General features: G+C 42.5%; 1 protein-coding gene across 4 annotated transcripts in view; it reads left to right on the plus strand.

The window, feature by feature from the left end:
• The first annotated feature begins 2,306 nt into the window (after positions 1–2,306).
• LOC109935618 (transmembrane protein 241) overlaps positions 2,307–19,925 on the plus strand; it is a 126,689-nt gene continuing 109,070 nt past the window's right edge. For all 4 annotated transcript variants that reach the window (XM_048595568.1, XM_020534262.2, XM_020534260.2 and 1 more), the window contains exons 1-5: positions 2,307–2,495; positions 5,966–6,012; positions 6,119–6,199; positions 7,136–7,217; positions 18,457–18,534. In XM_048595568.1, the coding sequence (XP_048451525.1) occupies positions 2,430–2,495; positions 5,966–6,012; positions 6,119–6,199; positions 7,136–7,217; positions 18,457–18,534 (354 nt within the window). In that variant the 5' untranslated portion in view covers positions 2,307–2,429. The remainder of the gene's footprint in view (positions 2,496–5,965; positions 6,013–6,118; positions 6,200–7,135; positions 7,218–18,456; positions 18,535–19,925) is intronic.

Here is a 19,925-nt window from a genome sequence, read left to right on the forward strand (position 1 = left end):
CCTGCACAGATCCTGGCATTTCCCTTGGCATGGCTGACAAGGGTAATTCGGTGCCCTGTTTTGCAGTCCTAGAAGTCTTGCTGGAGGGCCAGGAATGGCCATCTGCACTCAGTCAGGCTAAGGACCACCAACTTCCAATACTCACACTGTATCTCTGCTACTGTACCCACCTCCCATCAATGCTCATCTTCCCCATTCATTGTCACCCAGCCCAATGACCAAAACCATTAACCCTGCATGCCCTCCGTGCTACCCACTCACTTCCCTCTCCACCTGCACCACAAGTAATATCTGTGTCACTGACTTTGACCTGCAAATGTCTCATTCCAGTAGGAAAACAGTCAACAATAGCACAGGATGAGTCAAGACAGGTGGTGTACTGTCCATCATTCAGCTCTTTACCCCTTATGAGAAGGAGATTTTGACTATGACAGATATCAGAGGATGTCCTTCAGTTACTGTGCCACAAAACACTGAGCAAAGACTATCGCATTAATTGAGGCCTGCTGACAACCATGATGAGTTTCATGACTTTGTATCTGCACTAAATGACAAAGCAAGATAGTGGTAATATGAACCAGGTACCTCTGGTTGAGAGGAAAGGTGGGGTTGCTTTGAGCATCCAGATAGGCTCCCAGTGATTTTCACTATGGCAGTGAGCAAACATACAGCCTGGTGCAGTTCATGGGTTGGGTATGTGACTCTGAGCACAGTGTCCTTGCAGCAGCATTGCAATAATAATTGCCATTGCAGTGCTGAAGGACAAAAGCATGGTGTAAGTGGGTTAAGGAGGTGTGCCATGAGGGTTCTTAGAGGTTGGTGCATGTTGGATACCAATGTCCATGGATGTGTGGTGCCAATGGAGTGTGCCCTGAAATGTTGGTGCCCAGTTTCCAGGTTGCTCTGAGGAAGCGGTGAGCTGAACGTACCAGATCCTCCCTCGCTCTAGTTTCTTGGTCAGGTTTTCCTGATGTCGTGTTTGTTTGGTGAGTTTGGTAAAGATGAGAGGCTGAATATTAACGAGGTCAGTTGGGACATTAACAAGGCATTCAACTGTCAAGAACCACCATCAATTGGCATCTCACTGCTGCCTGGTGAGAAATTCAGCATGCTACTTGTGAAAAGCATAAATGATAGCGGGTGTCGCTTCTGATGTCAAAATGGGTCTCACTGCATTTGTCACACAGCTCTGCCATATATCATGCCACAGCCCATATTATTCAGAACCCTGTAGGATTCCTCTAAATAAGCCAAATATAGACACGCAGATTTTTGGGCAAATTGAGCAGGAAGTAGCCCCAAGTAGTGTGATGCCAAACCATATAAGGCTATGGGCCAAGGGTTAGAAAATGGAATTAGGATAGTTAGGTGGTTATTTTTGAAGAGTACAGGCTTGATGTGTCAAAGGGGCTTTTTCTGTACTGTAGGGCTGTATGATCCGGAGTACAGATTTACTTTGTTTCTTCCCTAACATTGTTGTGCCTCACCGTTACAGTGTTTGAACTCAGAGCAGAATGCAACTTGCTGGACAAAATGTCACATTTTGAATAATTGGTAGCAAGCCCCTCTCAGTCATTAAACACAATAGCGCTGCACTTCAAGTCAACCTTCAGAGTGTCTTTGAACCATTTTCTTTGCCCTCCCCTTAATGTCGGTTATGTAAGAGTTGAGACAACAGGACCTGATGCACAAGATGTTTCTCAGCCAACCAGGCACATTCACTTCACCACTGAATTTGATTTTTAGGAGTTTTGCCTCAACACTTGTCTGTTGGACTACAAAACAGACGTTATGGTTTGTCTGACAGTCCTCCCACTGGATCTGAAAAATATAGTGGTATGATTTCTAATGGAATTTCTCTAGCATTGTCATGTGTTGCTGATAAACTCAGTACAGGAGGCTGGCGGTACAGAGGGCCATGCTGGTATTTGCAGTGAAGTGTTGGCGGGGGGGAGTGAGGGAATAAAAAGCTCTACTGGTGTTTGCAATGTATGGGCTGGTGCAGGGGGCTGTGCTGGTGTTTGCAGTGTTGGGGCTGGTGCAGAGGGCTGTGCTGGTGTTTGCAGTGTAGGGGCTGGTGCAGAGGGCTGTGCTGGTGTTTGCAGTGTAGGGGCTGGTGCAGGGGGCTGTGCTGGTGTTTGCAGTGTTGGGGCTGGTGCAGAGGGCTGTGCTGGTGTTTGCAGTGTAGGGGCTGGTGCAGAGGGCGCTGCTGTTCCACGATACGCTCTGGCTGTCAGATACATGGGGACTGTCCCTTTAATATCTTGGCCCGGAGCAGGATGTGCTGCTTATTGGTTCATCAGGGAGCGACGTGTCTGTAAAGATGGCTTCAGAGTGTTCTTGCTCGGAAAGAAGCATGTAGTTTATAGTTGATCCGGAGCTCTGGGTGGTAGTGTGCCTGGCTTTGTTCCGGCCCCTGCAACAATCCGATGTGGTTAAAGGGACCTGAGTTTTGTTTCTGCTTCCTGTACCTCGCTTTTTATTTCACCAACAAGGTGAGCTAGTTTGGAAAAGGTTGTGAGCAAGAAGCACACTGAACTTTCACCAGCACTTTACACCTCGGCTCAGTGCATCTCAGCTCCATCACCCCGGCTCCTGCAGATAATGTACAGACTGTGTCTCTCTGGTGGGGAACGGGGTGAGTGGATGCTGTTCGGATTTAGACATCTCGATTCTGGTGGTAATTACTTGGACGCTCATGAAGATGCTAAATTGATCTATGTGGTGCATTTGGAGTTGGGGGGGTGGTGGTGTTGAAATTGAACGCAACATTTTTTTGTTTCAGAAAAAGGGGTTGGTGTTAAGGGGGCGATTACTTATTTTTGGGGACATTTCATTACAAAGTCATAAAGTGAGACTTCTTAAGTGAATCAATAGCACTGAGGAAGGATCTAATTTTCGTGCCTTGTTTACAAATTACAATCAGGTAATCGAAACTGTCACTAAACCAACTTGCAAGTATTCATTGTGTAATAGAAGTCAACTTCCTACAGGGACATGTATCCTAAACCAGTTGTTTTTTTGTTAGCTTGTGTTATCATTTCTGGCATGCCCCACTGAAATAACGGCACAGAGACTGGTATCCTATCACCAAGTCACTCATTATTTACATGTGCTGTGACCAGCTAGCTCAGAGCCAGTCCTCAGACTGAGGAGATCTGCTGAATATCTGTCAGCCAGGGGTCTCTGATTGAGGCTTTTAACCTGGGCCAATCAAGACTCTTGCAGTCAATAAGATCCACCAGGCCTTAGATCCAATCACTACACCCATCATTTGTGTCAGTCAGAGCAGAACCATCCAACCGAGCTCCTCCATCGAGTTCTTGATCTGTGCCCTTCAAGGATTTGACACTTTGGGTGCATTTTCGTTCCAATGCAATGAGGATTTTTGCTTTTACCAATTTTTCAGGCTGTGAGGGCCCGGGTGCTTCCCACCCTCAAGCCCCTGGCTAGCCCTTCTACCCGATATTTAATTCTAGGCACCTTGTTATTGATGTCCCCCTTTAAAGGGAATAGATCTTTCATAAGTACTGCACATGACCCTGTAATGTGTATATACCTCAGTTAAATCTTCACTCAACTTCCCCTGCTCCAAACAAAAGAATCCCAGTCTATCTGGTCTTTTACTTGCAGCTTGTGTTCTCAGGTCCTGATAGTATGATTGTAAATCTCCTCTGTGCCCTCTCTTTTGTGACTACACACTTGGGCAGCACTCAGGCTGCAGTCTGATTACTGTTTCATATAGCTGTACCATTGGGCCTTCCTACTGTTATATTCTATGTCAGAAAGGTAATGTAACACATCGGCCTTTTTGATCACCTTCTCTACCTTTCATGCTACCTTTGGAGATTGCTAGCCATTTTTAAAAGTTCATTGGTTCCTCTATACTTCCTGTCACTTGCTGTAATATTCTTTGCTTTGTTTATCATCAGCAAATAACACGATTTCTCACTTCTACAGACTGAATTCAACTTGACGCTTTTATGTTCACCTGATCATCTTTTTGCAATCTACAGCTTTCTTCTCCTCATCAATCACACTGCCATTTTTCATCTCATCTGTAAATCTGTTGGTTATCGCCCCTGTATTGAACCTAATTTATTGATCAAAGCCATGAATAACAAGGCCCTAGTATTGCGTGAGCGCTGTGGAGGAGCACTGGAAACAGCCATCCAGCCACAAAAGTGGCCATTCACCCTAAGCCTTTGCTGAGCCAAATTTGGAACCAATTTGTCACTTTGGATCTTATGGGCTTTAATTTTCTGAGCAATCTGCCATGGAACCTCATCAAAAGCCTTGCTAAAATCCAAGGGAACTATCTCAAATGTTTGTCTTTGTTACTCCCTTCAAAACTTGGAACAGGTTTAACCCGTCTTGACCTTACCTTTAAAAGTCCACGCTCACTGCATTTGTTATTTAGACTGCTCATCTTGACATTCGTTCCTGGATCAACCACTGTGTCTTTCAGTTAAAGGGGAGCAAGGAAATTTCCTTCAGTTCTCTCTATAAAGTCTCAGCTCCTCATTACTGATTCAGTGTCCCTCCCCAGCCACTGCCTCTAGTTGAATTGTTTGTTCTTTTTAATTAATTCATAGGAAAACATGTGACTGGCAAGCCCAGTGTAGCTTGGCACTCCTTACTGCCCTTGAGAAAGGGTGAGCTGCCTTTGTAAGTACAACTGAGTGGCTTAATGGGCAAAATCGGAGGGCAGTTGAAATGAAACCACATTGTTGAATTCACATGTAGGCCAGGTCAGTAGAAATCCTTCCCTGACTGACATTAGTGAAACAGATGAGTTTTTATGATAATTTAATGTTCACATTAGAGACAATAGCCCACCTATTCTGGATTACCATTGACTGTGATTATCATTTTGATCTACCTAAATGCCACTTTCCACACTATCTCCTTATCTTTACATTGTATTTCAGATCAATTTCATTCATTGAATTTAAATTCCTCACTTTTGTGGTGGAATTTGGTTAAGTCATTAGTAAAGTCCTCTGAATTATTGGCAATTTGGAGAAATTAAGCAGGTTTGACAGCATATGTAGAGAGAAAAACAGAATTAATATTGAATTCAATATGACTGTTCTTTGGAACTGACGAGAGAGGTGGAGTTCTTAGTCCAGTAATGTAACTACTAGACAATTATACTGAATCATGCCATTGTTACATCTAGGCTTAACCAGTCCAATGTGGTCTTGGGCGAACTCTACCTTCCACCTTCTGTTATCTTACGCTCATCCAATACTATACACTCTATGCAGTAATGCTCACCAATTTCCATTTCTCATCAGATCCTCATCCATCAGTACATCAACTTTAAACTTTTCATTTTCCTGTTTCAATCTGTCCAGAGTATTATTTCTCCTGAATTCAAACCTCTTCCTACACTGAGATTCTTGAAGAAAAATGGCTTCCTTCAAATTTGGCTTTTTATGTATCCACTATTTCTGTTCCTGACTCTTGTATCTAGAATAACCTCCCTAAACCTCTCTATGCTGCTGCACCTTTAAGATTCTTCTTAGAATCAGCCTCATTGCCCAAGCTTTCAGACACCTTATTAAATATTTTCAGCTTTACTTTGGCATTGAATTTTCCTTTGAACTGCCTGCGACGTTTTCCTCTGTTTAAAAGCACTATATGTGTCATTGATAATTGTGTTTGCTCAATGCTGAAAAGATTATACTATTGATGTGTTCTTTATCCAGGTGTTATCTACTGTAAGCATTAACAGCAAGGTCCATAGAATAATGAGCTAACAGGCAGATATGTAACAATGAGTAAAGCTTGTGGTTAATTGGATTAGTATGTGGGCATTGCTTCATTGGTAAAACTTGCCCAAAGGATCTCGGAATTTGAATGTCTGTACTTCCAGTTTGTGCCACTTTAAATATTTTGACTTAAAATTTTGGTCTGAGCATAAGACAGAAGTATCTAATTGATTTTCTTTTTCCCCTAGTATGTCCTTTCGCAATTGAAGTTTACTTATCCCACAATTTTTCAAGGGTGAGTATCTACCTCCTGTAATTTTGGAGCATTTAGAACTGTTGAACTGACCCATAATTTGTTGTGAATTGTAATTACTTCTCCGTTCCCTTTTCTCTTTTTACAGTTGGCAGACACTTGTGGGAAGTTTATTTCTTCAGACTGCCTGGAAACTAGGAAGGGTGGAGATCAGGAAAAATGTTCTATGGTAAGGAAATTGTGGTAAAACTATTTACTCCAACTAAAAGCACGTGCTCCAGGCTTCAGATCCAGCAATCGCACAGCTTTCACCTTTACTGCCTGGACTCACTGATTTAGGCTAAATACAAAAATTGCAATTGAACTTTAAATACAAACTCCCAATTCCGAGTAAGCCATTGGATTGTGTCAAACCAGGTGCAAGGGGGTAGTCCAGCTGTTTGTCTCTGGACAACTTGTAATGGATAATGGATTCCAGATGTCCCACATCTTGCGAATGAATTTCAAAATAATCTGGTGTAGCTCACCTTGTGCACATTTGGACAGCCAGAGGAGATATCTTTTTCTTTATCAGAGAAAGATACATTTTTTTCCAATGGGAATTTACTTACAACCTCCCAAAGTTACTCCGACCAGGTTGAAACCCCAGACTGACTCCATAGTGGTGTTTCTGTCGGCCTGCTGAAGTGATGGTGGCTTGATAAAAACCGAAAGAGCTGCGGATGCTGTAAATCAGGAATCAAAAACAAAGTTGCTGGAAAAGCTCAGCAGGTCTGGCAGCATCTGTGAGGGAAAAAACAGAGTTAACGTTTTGAGTCCGGTGACCCTTCTCAAACTTTTCTGTTCTGAGGAAGGGTCACCGGACTCAAAACATTAACTCTGTTTTTTCCTTCACGGATGTTGCCAGACCTGCTGAGCTTTTCCAGCAACTTTGTTTTTGTTCCTGACGGTGGCTGGAAATTATTTTATACCCTCATGAATCTAAAAGCTGAACAGTTACTAACCTGGGGACCAAAATATTGCTGGGAAATGACTTCAAAACAGCAAAGTGATGAAACGAGCATTGTTAATGAAGCGATATTAGCTCCACGCAATGACGTATCTAGGTATATTAAAGGAATAAGATTTGATTTTGTAGCTAACCATGTTATTTAAACTTTGATAGGTCTGCCAAGGTTTCCTGGATCCCTGGTGCATTACTGTTTGTGGGTAATATTTATGCAGGTTCCCGGGCATTATCTAAACTGGTAAGGATTTTTCTTTGGTCTAGGAAGGGGAGCTTTGGGGTGAGAAGGATGACTTAGATGAAGTGTTTTGTTGGACATTTGCAAACTACGTTAAGGCAGTCTATTTGTATTTACAAATGCTGTAGTAAAACTTGCATTTAAATAGTGCCTGTCAGAGGGGCCTGCCGAATGCTTTGTAGCTATTGAAGTACTTGAGAAGTGTAGTCGCCGTTCTAAACGAGGTGGACGATTTCCACACAGCAACAAAAATCAAATTTTTAAGTGTTGTACTTTTATTAAATCACAGTGTTTTCAATATTGTGAAACTCGAGCTGAAGCGAACCGCATCTGACCACGTCAGACATTCTAGGTGCTGATTTTCCTGATGAAAGGCGTTATGTAAATGCAAGCCATTGTGGTTTGTGGTCGAAAGACATGCAGTGGATGATCTCATCACACCTCACCAAAGTTCACATCATCCCTCCAGGATGGATGGGTGCCAGTGCTTGTGGCTTGTATTTATGGGCCTGCGTTTGGGACTTTTGGGAATTGGTGCTGTCGCCTACCTGGTTTGCCCATCAACATGTTTATCAGAAAATCAAGGGAGCCATACCCATAGTTTTCTCTCCACCAAAGTAGTAAACATTGTACCAGCATTTCCTGGCGTGCACATTACAAGGGTGAAGCTCCCCACCAGCAAACATAAACTTGGAACATCAGGAATTAAGTTTCATTCTAGTGTGTATCTATTGTTGATTCACTTGTGGGTTTGGAAATGTTTCTCAGTGAGTTGGCACAAATGTCACATTTTATGGTATGTCTTTTTATCCAGCTTTGGTGAGTTGGGCACTGAGGAAATTCAGACCGCTCAAATTTAGAATTGCAATTTTAATATTAGTTTCATGATATAAAGAGTTAATAAGGCCCAAAACGTCAGCTTTCCTGCTCCTCTGATGCTGCTTGGCCTGCTGTGTTCATCCAGCCCTGCACCTTGTTATCTCAAATGTATAAGGAGTTATTTCCCAAAGCTGAGAGTCTTGTCGTATGAGTGTAACGTCTCTACCTCTGGCCCAGAAGATCCAAGTTCAAATCCCACTTTGGAATTGATGGCCACAGAGCTGTGTCAAACAGGTTGACTGAAAAAAAAAGTCCCAGAGCTTGGTGCAGAAAGCTAGTTATGTGAAACCTGTCCAGTTATAGTGCTGGTATTTTATTCAAGAAACACATTCAAGCTTGAGTTATATTGTAACTTGCATTAGAACATGCCTAGTAAAGTAATCAGGTTAAAACATGCAATCACGCATCAGTGGTGACAAAAACAGACAAATTCAGCAGTTACAGGAAAGTAGTGGACAGGATATTTTACAAAAATTAAAAACCAAAAGAACTGCGGATTCTATAAATCAGAAACAAAAACACAAATTGCTGGAAAAGCTCAGCCGGTCTGTGGACAGAAATCAGAGTTAACGTTTCGGGTCAAGTGACCCTTCCTCATGTTCTGAGGATGGGTCACTGGACCCAAAATTTTAGCTTTGAATTCTCTCCACAGATGTTGCCAGACTTGCTGAGCATTTCCAGCAATTTGTGTTTTTATTAAAAGAAAATTTAATATTGAGTTGAAGTTATGTTAAAAATATAAACCAATTCACCATTGCTACCTTACAGGCATGAATTATATGTAAATTTCATCATTTAAGTACTAGAGATATAAAAGCATTATGATACAGAAGTAGACTATTATGCCCATTGTATTTATGCCAACCCTTGTAGAGCAATCCAGTTGGTCCCATTCCTGCTGTCTTCGTGGAGCCCTGCAGGTTTATTTCGATCGAGTGCCCATCCAATTTCACATTGAAATAATTGATTGTCTCTGATCCACCACTCTTACAGGGAACAACATTTTCACATTCCCAGCGTATCACTTACCCAAAGTCTTCTATTCCTATTTCTGCTCACTTTTGTAGTATTAACTGATGGGGACAGTATTACTTTGTCCAACTTCTTTTTAAAAAATCATAATTTTCTACATCTCTATCTGATATCCCAGTTTCTTGAACCCCATCTTGGAACCATTCTTGTCAGTCAACCTCCTCTGCATTAAACCTGCATTGAGTGAAGATAGCCATTCTAGGTTAACGGGATAATGAAACATGTGCTGTCTACGCTTCATTCTGAAGAGAAATTGTCTGACATTTTGTTTATGTCTTGGATCATTGTGATTTTAGGCAACCAGCAGGAAAATACTTTCTGGAATCTGAACCAGCATGATTTTAGAGGGTTATGTTTAAAAAGGTGGTCTGAAGTTTAGAGGCAATTCGCACCCTTGTTGTCTTAATGGGTAAAGAAGTGTAGGAAAAGGTACTGTTTTTATTCTTTGCTGAGGTGTGAGTGTCATTAGCAAGACCAGCATTTGATGTTCATCCTTAATTGCCCCTTGAGAAGGTCATGGTGAATTGCTGCCTTGAACCACCGCAACCTATCTGGTGTAGACATACCTACAATGCTGTTGGGAAAGGAGTTCCAGGAAATTAACCTAGTGATTGTGAGATAGAGGTGATTATAGTTCCACATCAATGTGGTGTGTGAATTGGAGAATGACTTGTGTGTGGTGGTGTCCCCGTGCATCCACTTTTTTTGCCCTCTCAATGAGCAATGCAGAGGTGTGGTTATGTTAACTCCTGGAAATGGTCATTGCCTGGCATTTGTGTGTCACAAGGCTGACTTGCCACTTCTCAGCCCAACCTCAAATGTTGTCTGGGTCTTGTTGCATATGGACCCAAGACTGTTTCAGTATCTGAGGAGTCTCAAATGGTACAGAACATTGAATAGCTATCAAGTGAGGCCTTGTCTACGTATCTGACCTTATAATGCTGAAGGAAAGGTTATTGAAGTAGCTGAAGATGTTTGGGCCTAGAACTCTACCCTGAGGTAATCACTGTAGATGTTATATACTGTTCACTTATGCATTTCATGCAAAGTAACTGGTAGTTGGTTTGAAGTTCATCCTGGTAAAGTGTCTACTTAGGCCATGTTCCATAAGGAGGGAGGCATTTGTAGCTACACATGTGGTCACTTTTAATAGCCAGTGAATGGAGAACGTTTCTCTTAGAATTCCTGGCCATCCTATTATTGGGCACATCTTTAATCGTAGGGGAACCGATACTTGCTTAAAGTAGTACCTTACATTGTCGATGTGGACTAGTTGGACCAAAGGGTCTGTTTTCATGGTGTATGATTTTATGAACTGTTGGCTTTTTTTGGTGTCAGATCCTATTTCTCTTGTTCCTGCCAGTGGCATCCTACCATCCACTACTTTCATCGCTCCCACCAGCTTCAGGGAAGAGTCAATGTTACAAAATAACAGTGCATCCCAGGAATAAACATGATCTGGTCATTGCACTGGCACCATTTTGGGTATCTCTCCTATCCTGACTGCTGTGTCCTCCCGACCGGAAATTCTACAGAGCTGGAATTAGGCAAAGAGAACAATACGAATGCCAGACGTCGCCCCACCCACCACTGACGATGTCACTAACTCCGCCCCCACAGCCACCAACTCTACACCCAAGCCCTGCCAGGTCTTCACCATTCTCCCCCTGACTGATGATGAACGGTCAGTCCTTCAGTAAAGGACTCGCCTTCATCTCCCTCCACCCGAACATCAATGAATACCACTCACGCTTAGACGTCGAACACTTTCTCTGCCACCTCCGCGCTCATTTCTTTAACCGCGAGTCTAACCCACTCTCCATAGACCCCTTCTTCCACCTCCAATACACCCTATCCTCCTGGACACCACCCAAAAGCCTCCTACCCTCCCTCGACCTCTTCATCTCCAACTGCCGTAGCGACATCAATCGCCTCAACTGCTCCACCCCTCTCACCCACTCCAACCTCTCCCCCACGGAATGTGCAGCCCTCCGCTCCCTCTGTTCCAATCCCAACCTCTGTATCAAACCTGCGGATAAGGGAGGTGCAGTTTTGGTATGGCGCACTGACCTTTACATCGCCAAGGCCAGGCGCCAACTCTCTGACACCTCTTCCTACTGCCCCCTCGATCATGACTCCATCCATGATTACCAAAACATCATCTCTCAGCCCATCCATAACCTCATTACCTCAGGTGACCTCCCACCCACAGCCTCCAAACCTCATCGTTCCCCAGCCCCGCACTGCCCGTTTCTATCTCTTTCCCAAAATCCACAAACCCGACTGCCCTGGCCGACCCATCGTCGCTGCCTGCTCTTGCCTCACTGAACTTATCTCTGCTTACCTTGACTCTGCTTTCTCTCGCCTGGTCCAGGAACTCCCCACCTATGTCCGGGACACCACCCACACCCTCCACTTCCTCCAAGACTTCCACTTCCCTGGGCCCCAACACAAAAAGCCCCTTTCTGAAGAAACGTCAACTTTCCTGCTCCTATGGTGCTACCTGTCCTGCTGTGCTCCTCCAGCTCCACACTGTGTTACTTCTGACTCCAGCATCGGCAGTTCTTACAGTCTCTCACTGAAACCCTTGTTCATGTTCCATTACATACCGATTTTGATTTTTCTCAACAATCACCAATCGAGTATGACCCACGCAAACGCTAGTTCATCAAAGATTCTGCACCTTCACCCCGAAGAGATGGTGATGTAGTGATAATATTCCTGGGCTGGTAGTAATTCAGGGGCCTGAGCTAATGCTTCAGGGACACAAGTTCAAATCCCATCACAGCAGCAGGAATTTAAATTTGTAAAATCTGGAATTGAAAATGCTCTGTCCTGGTGATTATGGAACTATCATCGGTTTGTCGTAAAAGCTAGTTGACTAATGCCCTGTAGGGAACGAAATCTGCTCTCCTTAATAGGTTGGTCTACATTTATCTTCAGAAGCACATTAATCTGGTTGACTCTTAACTGCCCTTTGACACGTCCTCTCAGTTCATGGATGATTAGAGATGCCTTGTTCATACTGGTTTTCCCTGTCACTGCTGACTCCAACCATCTTTCAGCTTGAAAATATTCATCCCTGTTTACAAATGCCTAACACTTTGTTCCCTTCCATCTCTGCATCTCCTTTAGTCATATCTCCCAGATTGTTCTCTTCCTTGTCTCCTGTGCAGTATATAGTCACGCTCTGCTCCACCGTTTGAAAGAAAAGAAAGACTTGCGTTGATTGCCATTTTCCCAAAGTACTTTATTATGTTTGACGTGTAGTCGTTGTTGTAACATGAGGATATGTGAGAATCAACATGCACTTGGCAAACTCTCTCTCCGGCAGTGATGTGATGTTGATCAGGTTTTCTGTTTTTTTTTGTAAGTTGTTTGAGGGATAAGTATTGGTCAGGAGGCTGGTAAAAACTCCATTGCTTTTTCTCAGGATAGTGCAGTTAGCACTTTGACATGAATAGAGGATTAGCTGACTGAAAGAAGGCAGAGAATGGAGATGAAGGGGCCTTTTTCGGGATGGCAGCTGGTGACTCGTAGAGAAATGATGCTGCGGGTTTTGAATGATGTATTAAAATAAAACGAGTTACAGCATTTTGAGTTAATTTCCATTCATTCGCCGAGAGTCTGTACGGTTGAACTTTACCTTCGGTCTTCAGACAATTGGAACTGTGATAATGGGAGCAGGACCGAACTATTCACATTATACATTAACAATCCAGACAAAGGAACTGAGGGCATGGTTGCTAAGTTTGCAGATGACACAAAGATAGGTGGAGGGACAAGTAGTATTGAGGAAGTGGGGAGACTACAGAAGGACTTGTACAGGCTAGGAGAGTGGGCAATAAAGTGGCAGATGGAATACAGTGTGGGAAATTGTGAGGTTATGCACCTTGTTAGGAAGAATAGAGGCATGGAGTGTCTTCTAAATGGGGAAAGAGTTCAGAAATCTGTAGCGCAAAGGGATTTGGGAGTCCAAGTTTAAGATTCTGTTAAGATTAACATGCAGGTTCAGTTGGCAGTTAGGAAGGTAAATGCAGTGTTAGCTTTCATTACAAGAGAACTAGAATACAAGAACAGGGGTGTACTATTGAGGCTGTGTAAGGCTCTGGTCAGGCTGCTTTTGGAATATTGTGAGCAGTTTTGGGCCCTTTATCCAAGGATGGATGTATTGGTGTTGGAGGGGGTCCAGAGGAGATGCAGGTATGCTCCTGGGGATGAAGAGTTTGAGGACCAGTTAAGTGACTGTGAGTTTAGAAGGATGAGGAAATGATCTCATTGAAACTTACAGGTCTAGATAACATGGACATGGAGAAGATGTTTCTAGTAGTTTCCAGGAGTGTCTAGGATCCAAGGGCATAACCTCAGAATGAAGAGACAACTCTTCTTTTTTGGAACTGAGATGAGGAGGAATTTCTTCAGCCAGAGTGTGGTAAATCCGTGGAACTCATTGCCTTAGAAGGCTATGGAGGCCAAGTCACTGAGTGTATTTATGTTCTTGATTAGTAAGGGGATCAATGATTAAGGGGAGAAGGCAGGAGAATGGGGTTGTGAAACACATCAGTGATGATTGAATGGAGGAGGAACTCAGTGGACTGCATGGCCTAAGTCTGCTCCTATATCTTATGGCTTTATCATTCGTGCAATGGGAGTTCAATTTAAGAACATTAGAAAGACAGAGCCTCTGACAGTGCAATGCTTCCTCAGGGTCGGCCTTAATTTTTGAACTGGAGACCGAGGGTGGGATTTGAACCCAGACCCTGATTCCGATGTGAGTGTTACCAACTTATTGGAGCAAAGCTTTCAGCAGCAGGAACTTCAAGTTCCTCGATGTAGTTCTATCACTGCTCATGTGAAGCATGTCCTCAAAGCTTCACTTTTGGGCTGTTTATCTATCTCTTCCAGTCTTTCTTAATGTGTGGGCTCTACTCCAGTTCCCAAATTTCTAAATCTGAACTCTTGCGTAAGTGACAAACATAGTCAAGCAAAGACAAATGTTGCATTCTTATTTCCGAAAAGGCACCCACAGTCGATCTTGACAGAAATTAATTTCCTTGCAGTAGGAGCAATGGCAACCACAGGAAATTCCTTTTGAGGGAAAAAAAAAATGAACATACAAAAAAAATGTCATTTATTGCAGAGTCTGTTGGGACATAAATATTAAATCAATCACTGAATGATTTCAACTGGACACTGTGGAAACTCAACGTAATTGGGAAGAGTCAACATTGTTTTATGTAAGTTTAAATTGTGTTTAACCAATTTATTGGAATTCTTTTTGAAGGAGTAACATGCACTGTAGATAAACTGGAGCCCATTGTTTTGGATTTCCAGAAGGCATTTGACAAGGTTCCACATAAAAGGTTATTGCCCAAAGTAGGAGCTCATGGTCAAGGGGGTAACACATGGGTGGAAGATTGGCTGGCTGAAAGAAAACAGAGGAGCATGCATAAATGGGTCTTTTTCAGATTGCTAACATGTGACGAGTCGAAATCTAAAAGGTTCTGTGCTGTGCTTTGAACATTTTTACAATTTGTATCAATGATTTGAATCGGGGATCAAAATCATGGTAACTGAATTTGCAAATGACGGAAAAATAATTAGGACAGTATGTTGTGAAGATGACATGAGGAGGATACAGACCAACCGGTGACGTGGGCAAAAATCTGCCAGATGGAGTATAACATGAGAAAAAATGTGAAGTTGTTCACTTTGGCAGGAAGAACAGAAAAGCAGGGCTCTCTAGGTATTCCAGTGAATGAGCCACAAAAAAATTTAATATGCAGGTACAGCATAGAATTAAGAAACCTAATGGGATGCTATCCTTTTTATAAGTGTAATTCAACATGAAAGTGCTGTGCTTCAGTTATACAGGGTATTGATGAGTCCACATCTCAAATACTGTGGGCAGTTTTGGTCTCATTTAAGGAAGGATGTGAATGCGTTGGTGTCCGTCTTTCTGATGAGGATATTTACTGGATTGATACCTGGCATAAGCAGGCTACCTTAAGAAGAAACATTGAATGGCACTGGCCTTCTTTACACCTGGAGTTTAGAAGAGTGAGGGCTGATTTGATTGAACTTTATAAGATCCTGAATGGCCTTGGCAGACATGGAAAAGATCATTAATCTTGTGGGTGATTCCAGAAATCGGGAACAATTAAAATGTGGGCTCTCCCTTTCAATGTGTTGTGGAACTTTGAAACTTTTGTGCCACATAAAGCAGTGGAGACAGGGTCATTGAATATTTTTAAGGCAGAAGTAGTTTGGCAAGAAAATCGATGGTTACTGAGGGTAAATTAAAATGTGGAATTTGGAACACAAACAGACCAAACATGATCTTGTTAATTGCAGAGCACACGAAAGCAAAGTAAGAGTAACCAGTTCCTGCAGGGAGAAAACACCTAAAGGGCTGAATATAAGGACACACAAGTGTATTAATCAGAGGAACAAAGATATTTTGGGGGAAAGCGTAACTGGGGAGGCAAAATGCACCAGTAAAAATGAATCCGGAGAAGGCTGTACTGCTCAGCTCAGACTTTGTTTCCAGTACGAGGTTCAGTTCTTGCTATGAAGAAATTTGGGAGAAAATTAAGTGGAGTCAATGCAGAGGAGAGCACAGGTTGATTCCTACTGTTAAGAATCTTGAGTTATAATGAAAGGCTGCAGAAACTTGGCATATTCATGGATGGGAGTCATTTGAGAAATAGCCTCGCTGAGATATACAAGCTAATATATGCTTAGCAAAAATTGAAGCCGCGATCTTGCTTGAAATTGAGTCAAGAGATTAGATCAAAGAGTACAACTTCAATTCACAAAAGGTAAGACTATAAGAGATTCTTCTTTATGTAAAGTGAAATCAAACATGACTGGACTTTGAGCAGAATCACTAGAATTATTTCAAGTAACAATTAGCTGCAGTGATAGTAAGAAAATAAGTTTGTTCTGGGTGCATGGATTAAAGCATGCCAAATGACATTCTTGTTCCATGACTATCTTGTAAACTGTCAGCACAACTTACTTTTGTTGATGTTGAGATTTTGATTGGTTTCAGACCTACCACCCATACAACCCTAGTTGGCTGACAGTGGAATTGTCAGTCCTGTACATCAGGCTTTGCTGCTTACAGCCCCACCCACTGCTACCTCTGAATGGACTCCTGTCCTGCAGCCCATGTCTGATTGGTTGACAGTGATGTGAAATGATTGCTGTTGTGAAGTAATGATTAACTTTGACATATTGCTTCAAACAATGGTTAAAACATTGACAGCATTTGAACATGCGCCAAGTTTTTGTAACAACAGGTTTCCTTAAGACACATTATCAATACAGCGTGGAGCTGGAGGAACACAGCACGTCGGGCAACACCAGAGGAGCAGGAAAGTCGACTTTTTTCAGGTATGCCTGAAATGACCTGCCATGTTCCTCCAGCTGCACACTGTATTGATTCTGACTACAGCATCTGCAGTTCTTGCTATCTCCGAGACACATCGTCAGTTGTCTTCAGGAAATCTGTGAACATCATGTCTACTGTGTTACTTCATCCAATCGACCATACTCTTTCTAGTTGAACAATACTTGCACTTGCTCACATTGCAGCTATAAATGGAATTGCTTGACAGTCTAATAGTCTGTTTTTAAAAATTAGGAAAATGCACTTTGGTAACAGATTGTTGTCATATACAGTATGACACCTAAAATGTCAAGATTGAGAAAGCCCATGAGTAGAAACTTGGGGAGCCCAGCAAACCCATTTAGGTGCAAATGTAGAGAGAGCTACTTATTTCCTCAATTGATTGCAAAATTAATATAAATGAGCATCCCATCATAATTCACCCAACCATGAAGTCTCTCCGATCTCTCTCCAATGCAGGAATTCTTTTCCTTCAATGATTACAGGGATGTGCAACCATTCCATGGATTGAATTGTGCATATGTGTGCAGGAGAGTATCCTGATAATCCTGAATTTATCTTGCATTTGTTTGAATCCGTGGTCCTAGACATATTGTCCCAATTTATTTTGCTTTAAAGTAATAAAGCAGAGTTATTATTCCTTAACTATCTACCCTTATGTGCTGATAAAGTTACCTCTTGGATGTCTCCTTTTCAGAAGGGAAAGTCTAAATTTCCATTTATCTCAGTTTTTTTTTTGATATTACTGATCCACTTCTTAGCTCTACTGTGCACTACTTCCAGTACTGACCTTACTAATAAGTCTCTGACCGGAGTTGGATACAATATTCAAAGTGACGTTTGAATGGAGAACTGTAGAGACATCGTCTGACTTGCATTTAGCCAGTTTAGTTCAGTGCTTTGAAATCCCATTGGCTTTCTTCAGTGTTTCTACTGTCAGCTTGGATGTATTGTTTTTTTTTTTACTTCTAATCAACCTGCTCAGGGATGTTATTATACACCTCTGGAGCAGGTAGAAATTGAACTCAGGTTTCCTGGTCCACAAGTAGGGACATTACCACCATGTCACAACAACCCTTCTATATATTGCATCTTCTAAAATTTCTAAATCTCTCTCACTTAAGCTACATCAACAACATTCATGGAGTATTTGTGCTTTTCAATTTTACCTCCTTGCGTGTAGTACTTCCCATTTAATCCTTCTATTGTTATCATTGTATTATACTGGCATTTCTGAAGCCATAGGTTGTAAAAAGGTGCCAGATCATGTTTCGCTTGTTGCAGGTGTAGCCTGTTTCACTGTTGCATGTGCAGGCACTCTATGGTTGGGAAAGCAGCCCTTTTTGTCAGTTGCCTGCATTGTAGACATGTCCAGTACCGAGTCTCTGGCAGTTGACGCTTGAGTCTTTTAAAAAGCGAGAAATTTGAAATGAGCAGGATTCATAGTAAAAAAAAAAATACAGAAACCGTCCAGACCTGCGAGCTCCAATTCCCTGCTGCCCATTTTTTAAAAATAGTATTTTGGTCTTTCAGTTCTTGGCACTCCACCTAATGGCAGTGCTAACTATTTCTGACTGCTCAACTTCCTCTCCATTCCAGAGGCCTGCTTCATGCTGTTACAGAAAATGAAAACGGCTTGAGCTTAGTTAAGGCTGTTTAATTGTGCGTGTGTATACATGTTCAGAAATGCTTAAAGCCCTTTTCTTCCAAATGCCATTTGCACAGTTCTGGCTACAGTGACATATGTCTACAAAAGACTGGGCATTTTCTATTGGGTCATGATTCCATCTTAAATCCTTCTCTTTATAAATAATTGCAAGTCATTTAGCTGCCTTGCAGCAGAATTCCAGCAGGTTACTATTAGTTTGGAAAGTGACCTTGATCTCTTTATTAACTTTTATTATTTATTTCTTACAGCCTATTCCATTCTTCTTGCTGCTTCAGAATACGTCTGAGGTTATTGTCAGCATATTCCTGAAAATTGCCAGGAAAGAGGTACAGACTAATCGTGTGTTGTTTTTAATTCGATGTTTTGAAGCTAGACTGAGACAGGTTTTGTGGGGTTGTAAACAGTCAGTATGAGATTAATAAGACAGGAAAAATCAGTAATAGGTCTAACTCTTACCATTGTGATCCCATTTTAAGAATTGAGAGTTGCTGTGACCCCTCAGTGCGGAGAATGGGAGTTGGGGGGAGGGGTGGAGAGCTGTGACGGTGGCGGGGTACAGGTGTAGAGCTCTGGGGGAGTGGAGCTGGAGAGTTGTTGGGGTGGGGGAAGTGGAGAGCTGTGAGGTTGGGGGAGGGGAGGTGAGGGTGGAGCGGAGAGCTATGAGAGTAGGGGTTGGAGATCTGTGAGGGTGGGGGATGGAGAGCTGTAGGGGTGGGAAGGGTGGAGAGCTGGCACGGCTGTGGGGGGTGAGGGTGGAGAGCTGGTGGGGGAGAAAGCTTCGAGCAGTGGGCTATTTTGGATCTGGGGTTTGAAAATGAAGGAAACCTAGCTTTTCAGAGCTTTTGGGAATAGGAATTGGGTCTCAAAAGATTGACCAGTAGGTCACGCCCACAATTTTGAAAAGTATGTGTGGATTTAAAGGGCCGTTGTAAGGCTCAATCTGTGCTTTATGGCTGCTGTTGGTGCTTTGGAATTCATGTCTGAGAATTACAGCTGGGCCATGAACCGTGAGCTCTGAGCTTAGTCCATTCAGCTTGCCCCACTCTGACAGCGAGAGCATCAAAACTAAGCACTTCCTAGCTCCACCACCATTTGTTGCACTTTTTTTTCTGATCAGATTTAATTTGCCGCATGCATGGATCAAAGCTCCTGTATTTCAGGAGAATGCTGTTTTTATGCTCTAAATCTAATTTGTGATTATCTATAAAATGTCCAAATGTTGACATGCTGTATTCCCAACAGACCCTAGTTTCAACACTGATTGCACATCTAATTTGTTGTAACTGACTGTCATTGACCTCTAGAATTTCTCTCCTCGTTTTACTTCCTCTCACATCCAAGCAATATCTTGATATCCTTTCGTATGATGCCAGCTCCACTGTAACAGCTGTTGCTCATGCAAGAATAGAGTCTCATAAACCTCATTAAAAGTGCAAATGTAACCTGCCACCTTTGGCTATTGGACTCATGCTGACAATGAGATTGATCTCTGTTCTAGGAAGGGTGAGGCAAGGTTTTTAGTGTGATCCAATATTCAATAGTCTCGGTGTAATTTGCCAGCTATCAGTAAAACCTGTGATATTTAAATGCCAGACAACAAGGTGCAGGGCTGGATGAACACAGCAGGCCAAGCAGCATCATAGGAGCAGAGAGGCTGACGTTTCGGGCCTAGACCCTTCATCAGAAAAGGGTGAGGGGAAGGGGGTTTTGAAATAAA

Source organism: Rhincodon typus, chromosome 4, assembly GCF_021869965.1.
Source record: "Rhincodon typus isolate 14 chromosome 4, sRhiTyp1.1, whole genome shotgun sequence".
NCBI lineage: Eukaryota > Metazoa > Chordata > Chondrichthyes > Orectolobiformes > Rhincodontidae > Rhincodon > Rhincodon typus.